The sequence below is a fragment of the Gavia stellata genome, chromosome 2 (assembly GCF_030936135.1).
Source record: "Gavia stellata isolate bGavSte3 chromosome 2, bGavSte3.hap2, whole genome shotgun sequence".
NCBI classification, from domain to species: Eukaryota; Metazoa; Chordata; class Aves; order Gaviiformes; family Gaviidae; genus Gavia; species Gavia stellata.
Window position 1 is genome coordinate 60,939,691 of NC_082595.1, and position 18,043 is coordinate 60,957,733.

Genomic DNA, 18,043 nt, shown 5'->3' on the forward strand with positions numbered 1-18,043 from the left:
ATTTGTGACAGCGCTACAGTATGAATAATAAGCTAAAATGTGATTGCCCAGATCTGATCCTGCATGCAATTACAGCCATAACTTCAATCAAATGTGTAGTTCCATTTAAGGCACAATGAACATATAATAGCACAAAACCGTAAGTGGTTTGTGGGATTAGAGGCCTAATTAGATATGAAACCTACTGACCTAATTCTTTAGAACTTTGTCCTTTGTGTAGCCATTTATGCCCATGCAAATAGTGTACAGAATACTGCTATTTTCACTAAGCAGCACTCCACCCAACAGACAAAGATGGGTGAATGTATGGAGCTAGGGAGTTTAGCCCTCCAACAGCAGTACCTAGATGCAGAAATGCATCAGAAATGCACCAGAACTCCTGCATTCTTGACAGTTTTAACCAGAGACATACTTATGATAGCTCAGACAGCAGGTTACAGCAGGCCATTTATTGCTGTTCAGTCTGTCTCTCTCCTTGGTGAAATTTAGGTCAGTCATCAAGCACAAATTTACATCTGCTGCCTAAGAGCTTTTCTAGAACTAAGTCTTGGCAGAGGTTAAGGATATCTCTCCCTCCTTTGGGACACATACCTTTGTTGCATACTCTTACATAGCAGCAGAGTGGTTAGGACACCGCATTATTCAATAGCAGCTGAAGAGGAAATAGTAGATTGGATTCTAGGCCTTTCATTGCTTGAAGGACACCAAACCAGCCTCTGCTGTCTCCTAGGAGAGTGCCCCTATCAGCAGGTGGTTGCATGTGAAGCATCTCTTACCTCCAGCTTGGGTTTTTGCCAATCAGTGCTAAGGAATGGAAGACGTAGAGGCCAAAAAGAATAAGGAAGCTTTAATCTCCTAGGCCTGCTTATGTTTTTTCATTAAACAGTAATTATATAGTTCGCATACATAGTATTGAGTGCAGGGACTAAGGACTCTTAAGCAGGGGCCCTTATTAGTAATTTATTTGGATGTTATGAAAAGTAATAAATGTATTTGAAGCACTTAGAAAAGAAAGAAATCAGTGGAACCGAATACCCCTAAAAGTCTTGTTCTTAATTTGGCAAATTGGTACATTTAAAAAGCCTTATCTGAGACACTGCTGCTCTGCCTATACTGTTTAGTGAAATGGTACCAAGGAATAAGCTTGAACACTGGGCTCATCACCCATGCTGTTAAGCTGCTAGCATGCTGTGTGGCAGTTCAGGCCCATAACAACTAGTACCATCTCAAACAGTGCTCCCACACTGCTCAGGGGACAGCATTTGGAGGCAGAGGGACACAGCGGTCTCTCTAGCCCTTTTTTATTTCACAGTATACATGTAATATATGGTAAGGAACATTACAAAGAAGCCAACGATGAAATTATGAATTCTGCTGTCACAGTACAGTTCATGCCAAATCATTTAGAATTTTCAAACCTTTGAAGAAGCAGTGTTATCATTTTATACACGATAAAATTAAAATAAGCTTAAAAAGTTTTGGTTTTATTAGGGACATAGAAATAAATTATGCTAACAACAATACAATATTTACAGAAATGTTCTGCCTCTAACATGCTCATTCACCTCCTTTTCTATCAGAACATAAGAAATAAAGGATATGTTTCCAGGTAGTGCACTTTATCTCTTTTAGCAACTACTGCTGTATTTTCTTTTTATCTGAGCAAAATTTACATTTAAACATAACTATTTAATTTTAAAAATACTAATACTTTCAAAGTGTCGTAAAAAATAAAGCTACTCTGGTTAAGCTTGAAAAATACTGATGCTGTTGATTTATTTTCTTTAAAATAAGCAATTTCTGAAGCACTCCAGGCAAAAAGCAATTCTGTGCCAGTCATGAAAAGAATAAATTAGGGAACTGACTAGTAATCTCATGCCGGAGCAATAGAGAGAAACTCAAGTTACTGGTAGTGAAATCTTCATCACAAAACAGGTTTAAAAAGTTGCAGCTAGAACATGTGGTCTTTAAACATGTATTTTTTTCTTCAACAACAACTAAGAAAAGGTGGAGATTTCTTGGTAAGAAACTCAATTTCCTTTTCAAATAAATAGATACTAAAAAAAAAAAACAACCAACAACTTACAGTGATTTTAAAAGCTTATTCATTACAGTACAAAAATACAGTCTGGTTTTTAATGTGTACTTAAAGATTCACCCAGAATAGCCACCATAACTGCTATCTTTAGACAATGACAAAAAAAAACAACCAGGGGATGCAGGAAAGGTGTCGTCTAATGAAAGACATACCCACTTTTCTCAAAGCACAAGAGGTCTTGTCACTGACAATTCTTGTTTCAAATGCCCAGTCCTAACGCCTTATTTCAGAATGATACGGTTTTGCAGACAAGCCCACAACTACATTTGATTTACTGACTGACTCTCTTCTGTTTCCTTTTAAAGATAAAGAATGTGTTTAAAGCTGAGTGTGAGAATGTGATCACTTCTTGGAAGTCTTTCTTCCCTGTCTGAACAATCTGAGACTCTTTCAAAGTTATTTTTACAGCATAATAATTTCCTATTTTTCCCTGCATATTAGTACTCAACTATCATTTTCTTTTAAAAAAGCATGGTCCTAATGTGAACACATCACTTAATTATTAGAGAAAAAAAAAAATTAAATAGGCCAAAAGCCTAACTCCTGTCCTCAAAAACAGCTACACAAAATACTGTCTCACCAAAATAGCTTAAAAAGTAGCATAGGAAAAGGCAGGTGGAGGTGCAGTGCATGGGGAGACTGGAATATGGCATAGTACTTAATACTTTACAGATTTTGGGGGTAGTGTTATTTAATCTTATTAGCCAAGTCATCCAGTTCCTGCTTTTGAAGGAAAAGAAGTATCACTGATTTTCTAACTAAATCAGCCAAGATTACTCAAGAGACAGCAGGAAACACGCACCATATTATAACAGAATCCAGTCTCAGCCACTTAACTGCACAGCTTCCAGAGAGAATGTATCCGATCTCTGTATTTGACTAGGAGTCCATAAGCAACACACATCATTTTCCTCACAAGAATCTGGAAACAGAATCATGGTACCTCTCTTTTCAATCTTTCCTAACTTCCAATTAACATATCACATTAGATTAGCAGATCTACTCTATAAATTTGTTTTCTTCCCAAGTCTGTATCTCCAACTGTATCTATCATCTCACGCTTTGAGATATAAAATGATCAATATACTGGTAAGAAAATTAATTCTATTTGCAAGACTCTGAAATTGTTGAGGTAGATCTGGGTCCTGAAGAGGCCTTGCATTTTCAGTGCCATCCTTTAGTAGATGCTACTAGAATTGGTAGATAATAATAAATAACAACAGTAATAATAATATCTCAAGTACACAGATAAGTATTTATAAAGGGAATATATATCTAGGAAGACCATATTCTGGATGAACTTCAGCTCCAGTGATCTCTTTTGGGGATTACCTATATACCACTGTTTGCATTGCCTTTTTTCCACATGCCATATGCCTAGCAACATCTTTGTGCATTGCATTGAGACTCTGTAAAGTGAACTTACACAAATGCAGTATTATTAATTAGCATAAATACCAATATTTTCATCTTGAATGTAGGTGTGCTTTGATTTTGGAAAGAGTAAGAAGTGCAACTGTGTTTAACTGATGGGTGTCATACTAAAATAAAACATTACTAGTTTCTGGCTAAATATCATACAACTAGTAAATAGTTCCATGGTATTCTGTGGCTTTCTGCATTTTATGAAGATGCATTTGAGTGTACACAGGCCATTATTTTTTCCCCCTCCTGTTTATATATTCCCGCTAAGATTGCCATTGGAGGAAGCAAACCCTTAAAAAAGTTGGAAAGTCCCTTCTGAGCAAAAAAGAACACTAGCAAAAAGTGCTCAGTTAAGTGAACATTTTTGAAACCAGGTTTCAGTAGTCATAAAATTACTTTCTTAAATATCTAGATAAGAGCACTACCTTTGAAATTCTAAACTACACTAAACTTAATTTCAGGCCAAGCAAGCCTAAAAATATTAGCCTTAAAGGACAACAGAATACCAGGCAATATTTAGCTTACCATATAAGAAACAACAACACGTTCCCCAAAAGCCAGAACGAAATACACTGTGCAAAAGAAATCTGTACAAGAGGTACAAGGACACAAGAACTGTGTAAAAATTCTGAAACTTAAGGAAAACAGTGAAAATTGTAGGGCTCAAGATAAAACTGTGAAAACTGACAGCAAATAATCCGAGGATAAAGGACAAGTAGCAACCTATCTATATGTGTGGTGCCACAGGAACTGTTGTGAGACCTTGTTTTATTTGACATCTTCATTAATCCCTAAGAGGCCACAATGTAGACAACTTTGAGGACACTGAGATACCTCAAAGTAACTTAGTGTGATTAAAATGCAGCCAGAAAACAGTAAAATGAAATTCAGTACAAGAAAAAGCAAACTACTGCTATGGAAAAGACCAAGAGAAATATTCTGGAACAGATTCTGGAATATCTTCAATAGGATGGAAATACCCCAAAGGCATAATATTTGTAAAGGATCTAAGGATAACAAGGAAGCAGAAACTACAAACAGATTTGTAACAGACTACCAACAAAGAGACTAATTTAGGTTTGACATGCATAATTGGAAGCACTGTATCCTGGAGCAGGAAGGTAACAGTTTCTCTATATATAGCTGTAGGGCAGACTGTAGAACACTCTGTTGTGGACAACCAACAAAGTCCTTCAAGCTTCTTGGTGGACCAAACATTAATACCCTCAAGTAATTAATTCTGCCCTACACATGGAGGTCATATGGATGCCTGAAACAAAGTAAAAAACTCTGTCTGGACATAAACCATAAATTCTTTATCCACGCTCTTTACAACCATGCCTGGAATTCACCAATGAGTTCTAGGCATATTACAAGAAAGATCTCTGCAAGTTGGATGGAATTCACATAAAAATAATAGAAATTTTTTGGGAACTGGAAAGACACAAAAGGAAATGTTACAAACCTAAACAGGTGTTACCTTACTTGCTCAAGGTAAGCAAGTAAGAAGTTCAAAATGCTTTTTTCTTAACATTCAGTTTGGTCTGGAAAATTATCTCAAAGGAACAAACCCCAAGAAGGAAAAATAATTATTTGAGGTGATAAAAGGTTATATACATACTTAATTAGGAACAGAAAGATTTAGACAATACAGGAAACATATGCTGAGTTCTAAACTATAGGTAATTGTCCTGATAGAAAAAAATAGCAGACATCTGAAACTGCAGCATAATGTGTACATTCATATATTACAGGGACCAATACTGACAGAGATGGACAAAGCATTTAATGGAGCTCTGCTATCTCTAATTTAATGTTAAAACATTTTAAGTTTACTCTAATGGCGACACTCCTCTCTCTTTTTGGGTAACAGATGGTTTGTTTGTGATCCACATATTGGACTGAGGCTTCTTTCACTTCGTCTGCTGCATGAATGAGGAATGCCTCCCGTAAGACAGACTACATGGCAGAAAAAAATATAGCATCCAAAATTAAATGGATTTCACCACTTACCATCCAGCCCCATTTCTGTGATTCATTCACAGAAACACATTTCACATTTTAAAACAAAAAAAATTCAAATAATAACCACATACTCATATATATTTGGCTACATAAGTTATAGGAGACTGATAGGGCTTTTGGCAGTTATAGTACTTGAAAATTTTCCATTATGAAATCTTTTTAATTACTTACTCTTTGAACCATTTGGGCTGTCTTCACACCGAACATATTTCTCAATTGAGAGTTTCAACTAAATGCTTCAGCTATTTATCAGAACTAGAATATGAAAAATTATGTTTGCTTGCTTTATTAAAAACAATACTTAAAACCATTTACCTGAGCTGCATTGTATGGAATAAAAGTTTCAGAGTTTGGTAGGGATATGTACACATGTAGGTATGTGTACATATAAATTAAATACACTTTTTAAGTTAATAAACCCCACCCAGTCACATATGCTTTCTTCTGGGAAGACGATGGAAGGATCAACCACATGTAGCCTCAATTGGCACCTCTGTTGTAAAAATAAAAGCAATTGCTTTATTTTTACAACAAAAGCTATTCAAACACTCAACCATTTTTCCCTTTATATTCCACTACTTGCCAGTAACTCTCACTGTCGAACATGCCATTCCCACAAACAGTATTAATGTTCAAATGTTGTATGTCATTACACACAATTTTCTCTTTTAAGTCCATACCCAACTTTTATAGTTATTAGACCCAAGCACTAGACAGCAGGTTTTTTAATTATGCTGATTCAGCAATGCCACCCATAAAAACAGCTCTAGCACTACTCCTCAATTATTTAAGACTTAATCAGTTCATCTTAATCAAATTTCAGCTACGAAATTCTCATTGTCATACATCCAATCACTAAACTTCACTTATTACTATACTGTTCCCCAACAATGTGTGTGTTCTTGTTATACTAAACTTAATTCCTTATGCAATCGTATAAATATTTTGCTCTTGACAATAGGTCATTCTCCAAGCATGGGAGGGAACCTCAATCCCTTCTTGACATGTAGAATGCTGTCAGCACAGAACAGATCAGGAATCTCAACTTTAGAATTAAAATTAAGTGTTTACTGTCCATTTTCTTACATTATGCATATGTTGCTTCTCATTTAACTACACTTTCTCAATTTTTAAAAAAAGTGATATAGTTCTACATTGTTACACGTGTAATTCTTTATTAATTTTTACATTTCAGTTTATATAATTTTCTTGAATACTTATGCATTCTCCTGTACACCCGTTCACTGGTAGGTTTTTCTGATATGAGGCAACAGCAAGACCTGAAAATGTTGGAAAAAAATTGTTACTTTCAAAACAAACGAAAAATTGAATAACTTTCAATCAAAACTTCTGTTTGAAATATAAGTTGCTAAATGCAAATACAACCCCGGAAACAAAAATGGTCAGAGGCAGCTTTGCATTTTCATATAAACATTATGTATGTGAATTTGTATACACAACTCATTTACAGATATGAACATATACATAAGGCCACAATATGTGTTGTAACAGGGTTGCATTTTGTGCTACAGTCAAGGTTTTCTTAAACAGAAAGCTATACCATATCCATGGTATACAATGTGTTTTGTACAATGATGATGAAAACCTATTTATCCTAATGGCTAAATTGTCTGCATCGATTAGCGGAACCCACTATCGAAATGTTTGGTGAACTACATGCAATTCTTCTAGAATTTTGATCATCAGGTGTAGTCATGTGCGATAACCAGCAAACATCATATAACGCTTTTCATAATCTCCTCAGCCTCTGTATTAAAACTTGCTAAAATGCTCTGCCCTGCTACTTTTACTGAGAGAAGAAACTCATTCCTCCATTGGTTAGAAACCTTCTTTCATGGCCCATTAATTTCCAGTTTATAACTAATCATTCTACATCAACATTATTCTTTGGCTTAAATATTTTTTCTTCTTGCTTATTCCAAAGTTATGGATGTACTTACAAAGTTCACTTACATTCTCTCACCTTTTGTTTTTCTACATGAAGCCAACCGATTTTTATCTTCTTGGTAAAACAGGCTTTTCACATCTATGATCATTTTCAGAACCTCATTCTGTACCTCTTCTAGTTTAAATTCATCCCTCCTGACAACTTAAAAAAAAAGTCCAAATAAGGTATGACCAAGATCTTGTATAATCACATTAATATATCACTTGCTTTGATAGAAATAACCCACTTTATGCAGTTTAGGATTGTACTTATCTTTTAGGACCCATCACAGGGGTAGATTCATACTACTCTGGCTCCCAGATCTTTTATTCTGTCATTTCTGACATTCTAGTTGAGAGCAGAAAATTCATAGCAATTTTAAAGTGCAAGATCTTGCCTTTCATATGTAAGATGTTATGACATTTCTATTATTCCAATCCAAACCACACAATTCTTCCTATATGATATGCCTGTTCTCCTCCAAACTTAAGGTTACCAGCAACTTTTATTTATATGCTAAATAGGACTACGCTAAAGACATTAAATGGGCGGACTCTACCTGTAGCCAACTTCTAGTTTTATAGTCCTTTTTTAAACACAATCCACTGTCATTTCCCATTAGCAATTCTTTATGTTATGCATCCTACTTAATTTCTCATATGGCACTATACCGAATCTTTTTATGAAGTACAGATGAAATCTACTTCCTTTGTCAATAAATTATTTTATCAAAAAAATACCCAGTTACCCCAACAAAATCTATCTTTACTACACCAAAGATTTTTTTTTTTTTACTTCTATGCCTTTGCTTATCCTATGTTATAATTTGCTTCCTATGTCCCATATACTGCAACAGTTGCATGTAACACTTCCTTGGGCTCTCCTTCAAACACATTTGTTACTTTCCAATCACATGGCACCATTCTTGCCCTGATAGGTTTATTAAGAGTCTTTGCTAAAAGACTGTTTTGATACTTCTAATATTTTCATAATTGAGACCTAGGTTAGTTTTCCCATCAGGTTTCTAGTGGCAAGACATTGTTGGTGTAAGGCCATTGATTAAATGTGTGACTGCCCTGGTTCTGACAGAACCTGACTGCATTACACTTGAGAGCCTATTGCCTAGCCTGTATCTATTCACTGAGAATTAAAAAAAAAAAAAAATTCTCATGAATTAGGACCTTAAGCATTATTTCCAAACACAGTTACCTCCACAAATTAATTCAGCAGCCTAAGTGGCACTTTAAGCCAGTTTGCTATCCACAAGCTGCTCAATTCCTTGCTGTTCACATACTGTCCTTAGACTTTTATCTGATAACATCCAGACAGTACTTGACTTTCCACTGGTATGATGGCATGCACAATGTTGCCTCAAATTCTGGCATATACTCTAATTCTGGAGTATAAGCAAGGCTTGTCAGGACTCTCATATGAGGAATCCTCCTGTGTACCTTGCGTATGATGTCTGGTCTAATAAGCATTCTTAGAACATGAAAGATGACCAGAAACTAATCTTCCCAAATATTTTGCACAGGTGCATTAGTTCATCCATTAACCTACTGTTAAGGCACTCATGTGTGAAATGCAGATCTATTTTCAAATCCCAGATCTGCTCCACTTGGAAGAAAGAGCGATCTTTCCCTGTTCTTTTATCTCCCAAATAAGATAAAAGTTGTACTTGCTGAGGTACCTAACTCTAGGAGAGGACTCCAAACTGAGCATCCTGAGAGAAGACTTCAGCCTTACTTCTTTGGGCAGGGGAATATCCAGTTCATAGTTTCTCAGCATTTCTAGACAGCTTCTCATTCAGTGTATTCACTTTCGCAGACTAAGAGGACCATTTCTTGCACTGAGCGTTTAGGGAGTCTTAGAGCCTAACATGAGACTACGGATTCTTATATGAGGCAAAGTATGTACAGGTTTGGCAGTCAAAAATTACACAGCGTAGCACCAAATATTTTAGTTTGAAGATTTAGACTTTTTTCATTCACTTAGTCTGTGGGGCACACTGGGAAATAAACTTCCTGTGTAATGTAGATGGTCTGATTGTCTAGGTTGGGATACCAATTGGGTGGACCACATATTACTCCTGATCTGCGTGCCCAGGTTTTCTCCCTGTGGAAACCATGTTTTTGTAACCTGAAAAATCAGCACGTGAGAATATGTGGGCCACACCCAGCTCTCATTCTGAAATATAGTTTGAATAAATCCAGAGCTTCCCCAGGCTGAGACAGCACAACCAGGATTTCAGACCATAGACCTCAGAAACACTGAACATCCTGGAAATCAGCAGGAACTCAAACATGGATCCATACATCAGTTCTGAAGTTAAGAGGTACTGTTCAAAATTTTACCTGCTGTGTTATAGTCTAAACTTTTTTATCACCAAATTCTGTAGCATTCTGCTACTATAACTAGATATTTCAAAAAAGTGGCTTTTCTCTAGCCCCCACCATGTCTAGTCGCTAGATGATTCTGTGTCTGCTCATATTCGCATTTGTAATTTTTTTGTGAACTGCAGATATTATTTTGTGACCAGTTTTTTTTAACACAGAAGCACACCGAATCACTAAGATTGGAAAAGACCTGTAAGATCAAGTCCAACCATCAACCCAACACCACCATGCCCACTAAACCATGTCCCACAATGCCACGTCCACACATTTCTTGAACACCTCCAGGGATGGTGACCCCACCACCTCCTCGGGCAGCCTGTTCCAATGCTTCACCACTCTCTCAGTAAAGAAATTTTTCCTAATATCCAGTCTAAACCTCCCCTGGTGCAACTTGAGGCTGCTTCCTCTCGTCCTCTCACTAGTCATTTGGGAGAAGAGACCAACACCCACCTCTCTGCAACCCCCTTTCAGGGTCTCCCCTCAGCCACCTCTTCTCCAGACTGAACAACCCCAGTTCCCTCAGCTGCTCCTCATAAGACTTGTGTTCCAGACCCCTCACCAGCTTCATTGCCCTTCTCTGGACACACTCCAGCACCTCAGTGTCCTTCTTGTAGTGAGGGACCCAAAACTGAACACGGTATTCGAGGTGCGGCCTCAGCAGCGCCGAGTACAGGGGCACAATCACCTCCCTACTCCTGCTGGCCATACTATTTCTGATACAGGCCAGGATGCCGTTGGCTTCTTGGCCACCTGGGCACACTGCTGGCTCATATTCAGCTGGCTGTCACCCAGCACCCCCAGGTCCTTTTCCACCAGGCAGCTTTCCAGCCACTCGTCCCCAAGCCCGTAGGCATTGCATGGGGTTGTTGTGACCCAAGTGCAGGACTCGGTACTTGGCCTTGTTGAACTGCATACAATTGGCCTCGGCCCATCGATCCAGCCTGTCCAGATCCCTCTGCAGAGCCTTCCTACCCTCCAGCAGAACAACACTCCCGCCCAATTTGGTGTCATCTGCAAACTTGCTGAGGGAGCGCTCAATCCCCTCATCCAGATCATCGATAAATATATTAAACAAGACCGGCCCCAAAACTGAGCCCTGGGGGGCTCCACTTGTGACCGGCTGCCAACTAGATTTGACTCCATTCACCACAACTCTCTGGGCTCAGCTATCCAGCCAGTTTTTTACCCGGCAAAGAGTGCACCTGTCTAAGCCACGAGTCGCCAGCTTCTCCAGGCAAATACTGTGGGAGACACTGTCGAAGGTTTTACTGAAGTCCAGGTAGACAACATTGACAGCCTTTCCCATATTGCTATATTGATTTTACTCTATAGGGAAATTCTAACTTTTAAGACAGTCACCAGTTATGATGATAACTAATATGATTAATACTCCTTTTTTTTTATGGTACAGCTGTTTAACTGTGCATGATTAGAAGCAGTTATATATTCAAGCTTGATTATTTTCATGCAAATACATGGCTGGCTAATGGGGAGAACAGCTGCTGCTTAGCAACTGGAGGAACAGGGGGTGACTTGCTTTATAACAGAAAACTGGATAAAACCTTAGAGAGAGTACATACAGAGTTTGGAGATACCAGGGAAAATGGGTGGTAGCGCTCTCTAACCATGATGATTCCTTCTGCAATTACTGACATCCTAGGATGGCAGCATTTTCAGGTAATAAAGGAAATTTAGATATAGTAGATGCATACACACGTGTGCATGAACAACAAATAAAACAAGTGCTGAGGACAAACCCTGACACACAACCTGAAATGTAGGAAATCCAGAAACAGGCTTTGCATCTGTCATCTACTGTAAGGGTTAAACTGACTTTTAGACTTCAGCAACTTAAACTAGTGATCAACTTAACCTACCACAAGCCAAGACTGCTGGAAGAAGTGTTCTCTTTTTCTTCCTACTGCTCAAACTCAGCCCCTGCACTGCCTCCTCCACTGTGCAAGCACAGGCTTTCACACACCTACATAATGAGGCAGATCGGGGACCTGATCTAGGTTAAAACTAACCCATATTTTTCAGTTGGATAACTTTTACCTGGACCAGTTTCCAAATCAAGTTTATTATGCAGCTATTCAAATGCTTGCACTGACGTGAGGAGGAGGGCAGGGGTCCTCCCGTGACAGTGCTGACTCAAACCTTTACTGAAAATATATTCTTACCTCAGTATGATCCTGCAGACTAACTTATTGACTTGACTGCAAGAAGAATAAGAAAGCAGAAGTGTGTTCTAAGAAATGAAGGGAAACTGAAAAGGTAAAGCTCAGAAAGCATGTGAGTTCCATATAAACATCTGCATGACTCTCAGACTACCACCTGGATCAAGCTATTCACATCAAAAAGGAAAGTCATGTAATTTTTTTTGTAACAGTAAAACATTCAACATTTTCAGAAATCAAATTAATACCTCATATGAACAGGAAACTGGCTCTAGGTTAGGTATCAGCTGTTCTTGTCTTAGTCCTGCTGTCTTCCGTTTGCAACAGTTCTTCCTAATTCAAAGCACAGCTCTTTCTGATTTAATAAACAACATTAAAATTTTGTAATGAAATAGAAGGCTCTGAATGACATGCTTTAGTGAATCCTGCTTTATGCTTCTACATAGTTATTCCAGCTGTCTACACTATCCTATTGTGGGCAATTGCTTTCTCTTGAGCAAGACTACCAGATACGCACTTGTGTCTATACCTCACACACCCCACTCCTTCAGAAGAAGCCAGAATCCTCCAGTAGCTTAAATGTCTTGGTTTATATACCAATCCAGCTGAGGTGCAGATACACATCACGTTCTGCTGCCTATGTATATGACAACAGAATATAGTAGCGGACTGGTATTCGCCAGCACAGAAGGGGACTGCGGATGTTGTAGTATCTTAAACTCATGCAGGAAGGGGCACCAGAGCACATTTGCCAGTGTTCAAAGACATTAAGCCATCAGTGACATAAACAGTGATGGGAAAAAACAATGCTCAAGAAGTTAGACGATCATGTGAACAGAAAGACAACAGAGCACGGAATGGAGCAACACAGGAACAGAGTAGTGTCCCTACCAAAGTCCGATGGAAAATGAGGGAAATGTACTAGTTAAGCAGCAGTACAAAACGTATTCAAATAACAAGAGTTAGAGATGCTCTTTGTTAACATGCTTCACCAGTAACCTCCTAGTGATTTATTAGCCTTTGTGAAATTTAAATATTCATAAGAATATTCTTGCAGTTCCAAAGGTTTTCCAAATATTAGCCTTGCAAATGTAAATAACTGTCAAAAAATTAAAGTTATAGCTCAGTTATTCTTTAGATACAATGAAAATAGTTTGTGTTTCCACCCTATTTCAACTACTTACTTCTGTGATGCAAGATTCCTCGATGACTAGGTAGTTTGACTTTTTTTCTGTTTGCATAAAAATGAGTTCAAGGTGGAAAATAGAAGTGAGCTAGAGAAAATAAACAGCTTACAAAGAAAGAGTAGGAAACCAGTTACCCTTGAGTAGACAGGCAAGCTTCCTGTTCATTACAATGAAAAAATGAAGGGTAGCAACATCCTGACCTGTCTTTTGTTCAAATCTAAAACCAAAACATATGTAAGCAAAATGTGAAACATATGTTTTACATATTGGACTTTTGTCAGATTTTATAGATTTGTACATTTGTCTCATATCATCCAGTCTTGCACGCATATGTAACAATATAATTCTAAGTATATGTAAGAGTATTTGGCCTTTTTATAGGCCGACCTTCCACACTGCCAACTCTTTCGATATTTGGTGTGGTTTTTCCCCCAAATCCTCAGCTCTGAGACAAAGAGACTGCAACAGGAATTCCAACTCAAGGTTTCGGTTATCATTTTAAATGAAAACCTGCATGAGAGAGCTGGAAAACACAGAATACGCTCTCCTAAAGGCCCAAGGACCAAATAAGAGAAACCTGAATCCTCGTAAATTTTACCCAAACTAATGACGGGGGGCAGGGAGGCACCTAGCTCGCAGGACTCGCTTCCTCCCGATTAACGCAGGTCTCCGAGGGGCTGTCTCGCCCACTTCTGCGGGGGTTCAAGAAATAGGGAGCCTGACGCCAGCCTCAGGGTGCCCCTCCCCAGCGGGACAGGGCCCGAGGTTGCGGCCTCAGTACCGCGGTACGACAGGAGGCAGCTCCCTCACCCCCGCCAGGTAACAGCGCGGGCAGCTCCCAGCCCGACCTTTATTCCCGGGTCGCAGAAAGGTAACGGGCAACCGTGGAGAAGGGGTCGGGCGAGGGAAGAAAGAAACGCGGTGGCCGTGGGGAGAGCGAGGGGGGAGGAGCGCGGTGGTGGAGCACCCTGCGAAGAAGGGGGGGGAGGAGGCCGCTGACGCGGGGCTGAGCCGCCCAGAAGGGCGGTGGGGAAGCTGCCAACAGGACGCGGCCGCGGCCCGAGCCCCCGCCGCTCCGCCGCAGCGCGCCCGGCCCCGCCCCGCCCCCACCCGCGCGCTCGGCAACGGCACCAACCGCCGCCGCCCTTCCACAGGCCTCGCCCCGCCCCCCCCCGCAAGCCGCACGCAGGGACCGTTACAACCAAAGGGGGCGCAGGCTTCAGCGGAAGCGCTACCTGAGCGGTGCCTCTACGCCCCGCTTCCCCCCCCCGCCCCGAGTAACGACGGCAGGAGGTTTCCCCGTCTCCCTCCTCGCCCCCTTCCCTGCCGCGCCCATTTTTTTATTTCTGTTAGTCCCCGCAGCGTGCGAAGACTCACCTTCCCGCAGCGAGGCGGCTCGGCATTCCAAAATGGCGGCCGACCCAGCTTAACCCCATCGTGTCCCAGCAGCGCTCCCTCCCCGCCCCAACCCGTCCTATCCGCGGCTCGGGATTCCGCAGCCTCACCCCAGGCCGCGCGGCCGATCGCCGAATCACCGAGCCCCTCCCCCCCCCTGCGGGGACGCGGATAAACATTGGGAAGATTTCCCCCACTCCCGCGAACACTCGCGCCCTGTCTGCGGAGCCCCCCCGAGAGACGGAGGGGGGGCGGGTGTGTGCGCTGAGGAATGACACCTCCCCCGCCCATTGTCCCCCCGCCCCAACACACGGCCCGTCCACCTCCCCGTTCCCCCAATGGTTGCGTCCGTGACATCATCATCATGGCAACAACAGCTGCAGCCCGGGGTCGGGGAGCTGCCGCCGCCGCCGCGGTGTCCGTAGTGCTGTGGGGGGACGGGCCCGCGCTGCCCGCGAGGCGCTCGCGGCCGGCCGCGCTCTAGAGCCCGCGGGGCGCCCGGGCCGAGCGCGCGCCGCCGCGCACGCGCCCGGCGGAGCAGCAGCAGCAGCAGCAGGAGGCGGCGGCGGCGCGGGGGGGGAGAGCGCGAGCGAGCAGCGACAGACAGAGAAGGCGCGTGCGAGGGCGCGCGCCTGTGTGTGAGGCTGTGCGCGCGCCGGCGGGGCGTGCGCGCGCGCGGGCGGGCGAGGAGAGGCAGGCGGGGGGCTGCGCTCGCTCGCTCGCTCGCTGCGGCGGGGGGAGCCGTGCGGGCTCCGCGCTCGCTCGCTCCCTCCCTCAGTGCGTGCCTCGGCGGCGGCGAACAACATGTTCTCAGTGCGGATCGTGACTGCCGACTACTACATGGGCAGCCCGCTGCCCGGCCTGGACCCCTGCCAGTCCCACTTCCGAGAGGCCCCGACCAGGCGGGTGCCCGTCGTGAGAGTCTTCGGCGCCACCCCTGCAGGTAAGGGACCGCCGTCGCCCCCCGCCGCCGACGGCCGGGCGGGGACGGCCCCGCTGCGCCGCGGGTCCTCCTGGCGCCGGCCCCGCCGTCGGCCCCCCCGCGGCGGAGGCAGCGGCAGCTCCTGCTCTTTGTGGCTGGGTCGCGCCCCCCCTCCCCACCCGCCGCTGCGGCGCGTCTCACCTGCCAGCGGCGGCTGCGAGGGAGCGCGCCGGGCCCAGCCGGCCCCCGGCGCCGCGGGGCGGCGGCGGCCGGCGAGGAGGGTACCTGCCCCGGGTGTCCCCGCGGGGGAGCCCGGCAGCCGCCGCCGCGGGGCGGAGGTGTCGTGTCCCGCCGCGCACCCCGCCCGCCCCTCCGGCCGGTGGCGGTGGGGGGCCGCGGCGCCGGGCCGCAGGTGCGGGCTGGGGCGGAGGGCCCGCGGCCGCCGGGGCTTTGTGCGCGGCGCGGCCGGCGTGGGGGCTGCCCCGAGCGAGAGGCGGCGGTTGTGCAAACACTGGGGGCAGCCGCCCGCTCCGCGCCCGCCGCCTCCCTAATGGGCAGGATAACGGCGTGTGGGCACGGGGGTGAAGGCGGCACAGCGGGAGGAGTGTTTCTGCGGGCAGGGTAGCGAAAGGGCGAGAGTGCGAGGGGAAACCTTTGAACGTAGTCACAAGTGAGACTTCTGCAGTACTTGCAAAGTGGGGGCTTTATGTCGATCTTACGCTAGCGTGGAACAAATCGCGTAAGACGGTAGGCATTGGTGCTGCACTGCAGAAGGGAACGTCCTAACCGCTGGCCACATGTTGCCCCCTGAGACTTCCTAATGTCACATCCCCCTTCTTCATTGCCTCTTCTCTATGGACTCGTGGTTATAGCCTTCCCACATCTCAAGTATGTTTCTGACCGTCAGAACAAATTTCTAAGGAATTTAATATTTAGGAAAATAAATTTAATATTTATTGTAGTTTACCGATGCATTAAATATTAAATTGGAAAAAAACCCAACTGTTCTTTGGGATGTTAGACATGTTAAGCATCGTTGCTTGTGATCCCTTTATACTTATGTTGTGTAATGCTGACCTTGGGAATTGAGGTATTGCTGCATATTTTATTGACTTACATGTTGAAAATGAGGTATTGGTATGTACAGTAAATGTTAGGCAAGACAAAAAACATGTAATAAAAAAGCATAGTAACAATATCTTTTCCCTCACCCAGTTATTATAGTAGAGCAGGTTTTTTTTGTTGTTGGGGGGGTTGGGGTGTTTTTTAGAATTATCTGTCTGTTCTCTGTTTAGGCACAGAGGAACGTGAGATAGAAAAGCTGTTGTGATTTGATGCATCTACAGCTCCAAATTATTAAGTGGATGAGTGGGATTAATAGATACAATACTGAAATAGTGGGACCTATTTTATTGTAGTTCTAATTTTGCATACAAAGGGGATATTATGTAATAATATTTATGTAATGGCATGAGTAACTATTTCATTATTAAAAAATGTAGAGCCTGAGGTTGTCTGGCAGGTAGCAGGCTTTCTTTGCGTGCATGTGGTTAACTCATTAAGGCTTATTTTCTTTTAAGAAAATGTTTAGGCTATGCCATATCATGAATGTGGCATCATAAAGTAAACAGTGAAGTAGTTTAGTTGTCCAGCTATTAGGAACACCGTAGGAAATCCCTAGCTTCCCAAACCGTAAACTTTAATATTAGTTTGCATAATAGAAGTGTTTCTAATTCGTGTTAGTTAGAGGAGACACTTCACTACGGTCTACAAAGGAAGTGTGACTTGGCTGTCTTCTATTTATTTCCTTGTTAAACTTTTTAATGGCTTTTTTCCTTTCCTTTCTGAATAATGTTTGCTAATGAGCTTCAGGAACTTCTTGTTACATCTCTGCATTATTTTCTTTCATTTTTTTAAAAAAAAGGAGACAAATGTTAATTCTCTCTTTTTTCAGAGATGCTGGACCTAAGCAGTCATTGTCAGAAGTAATGTCTGTGACTTCAGAGAGAGGGCTATCCAATTATTTACTTGAGAGTTGAAATATAAAATGAAATGAAGTAAAATCACTTACATCTGCATTGACATGCTCTTTGAGGAAAAAGAAATAGTGAAACTAGCTTCTAATATACTGTATAAGACAATGGGGTGCACTTACTGTTTGGCATTGTGATGCTTGTCTTCACTTGAGTTGGTCTGGATGAGAAAAACCCTTTCTCATTGGGTTTAACGTGTACCTCTTGCCTGCGGGAAAGGTGCTCAGTTGCCATGCTGCCTACATGACAGCAAACCACTATGCCTGTATAGGCTGCTTCACCTCTGGCACGATTCGCTCTGCATGAGTCTTAGTATGTTTAAAGCTGCGCGTCCATGCTGTGTGGCTAATTGGGAGTCAGGTTCAGAACAGACTCCAGATTCCACCTGCTGAGTGAAGGGGAGGATTGACTGGGATGTGGAAGTGGCTTATGCAGAT

At 42.8% G+C, this 18,043-nt stretch overlaps 1 protein-coding gene and 1 long non-coding RNA gene across 2 annotated transcripts in view; one reads left to right on the forward strand and one right to left on the reverse strand.

Moving 5' to 3' along the window:
- Window positions 1–6,629: 6,629 nt before the first annotated feature.
- On the reverse strand, window positions 6,630–14,672 carry LOC132318897 (uncharacterized). The gene is made up of 3 exons (XR_009484410.1): window positions 14,634–14,672; window positions 7,533–7,658; window positions 6,630–6,828 (listed from the first exon to the last, which is right to left on the reverse strand). It is a non-coding gene; the product is annotated as an uncharacterized LOC132318897 (long non-coding RNA).
- A 783-nt stretch (window positions 14,673–15,455) lies between these two features.
- The window catches only part of REV3L (REV3 like, DNA directed polymerase zeta catalytic subunit), a 125,154-nt gene continuing 122,566 nt past the window's right edge, over window positions 15,456–18,043 (forward strand). Inside the window, exon 1 of the mRNA XM_059827874.1 lies at window positions 15,456–15,594. Coding sequence (XP_059683857.1) covers window positions 15,456–15,594 — 139 coding nt within the window. The remainder of the gene's footprint in view (window positions 15,595–18,043) is intronic.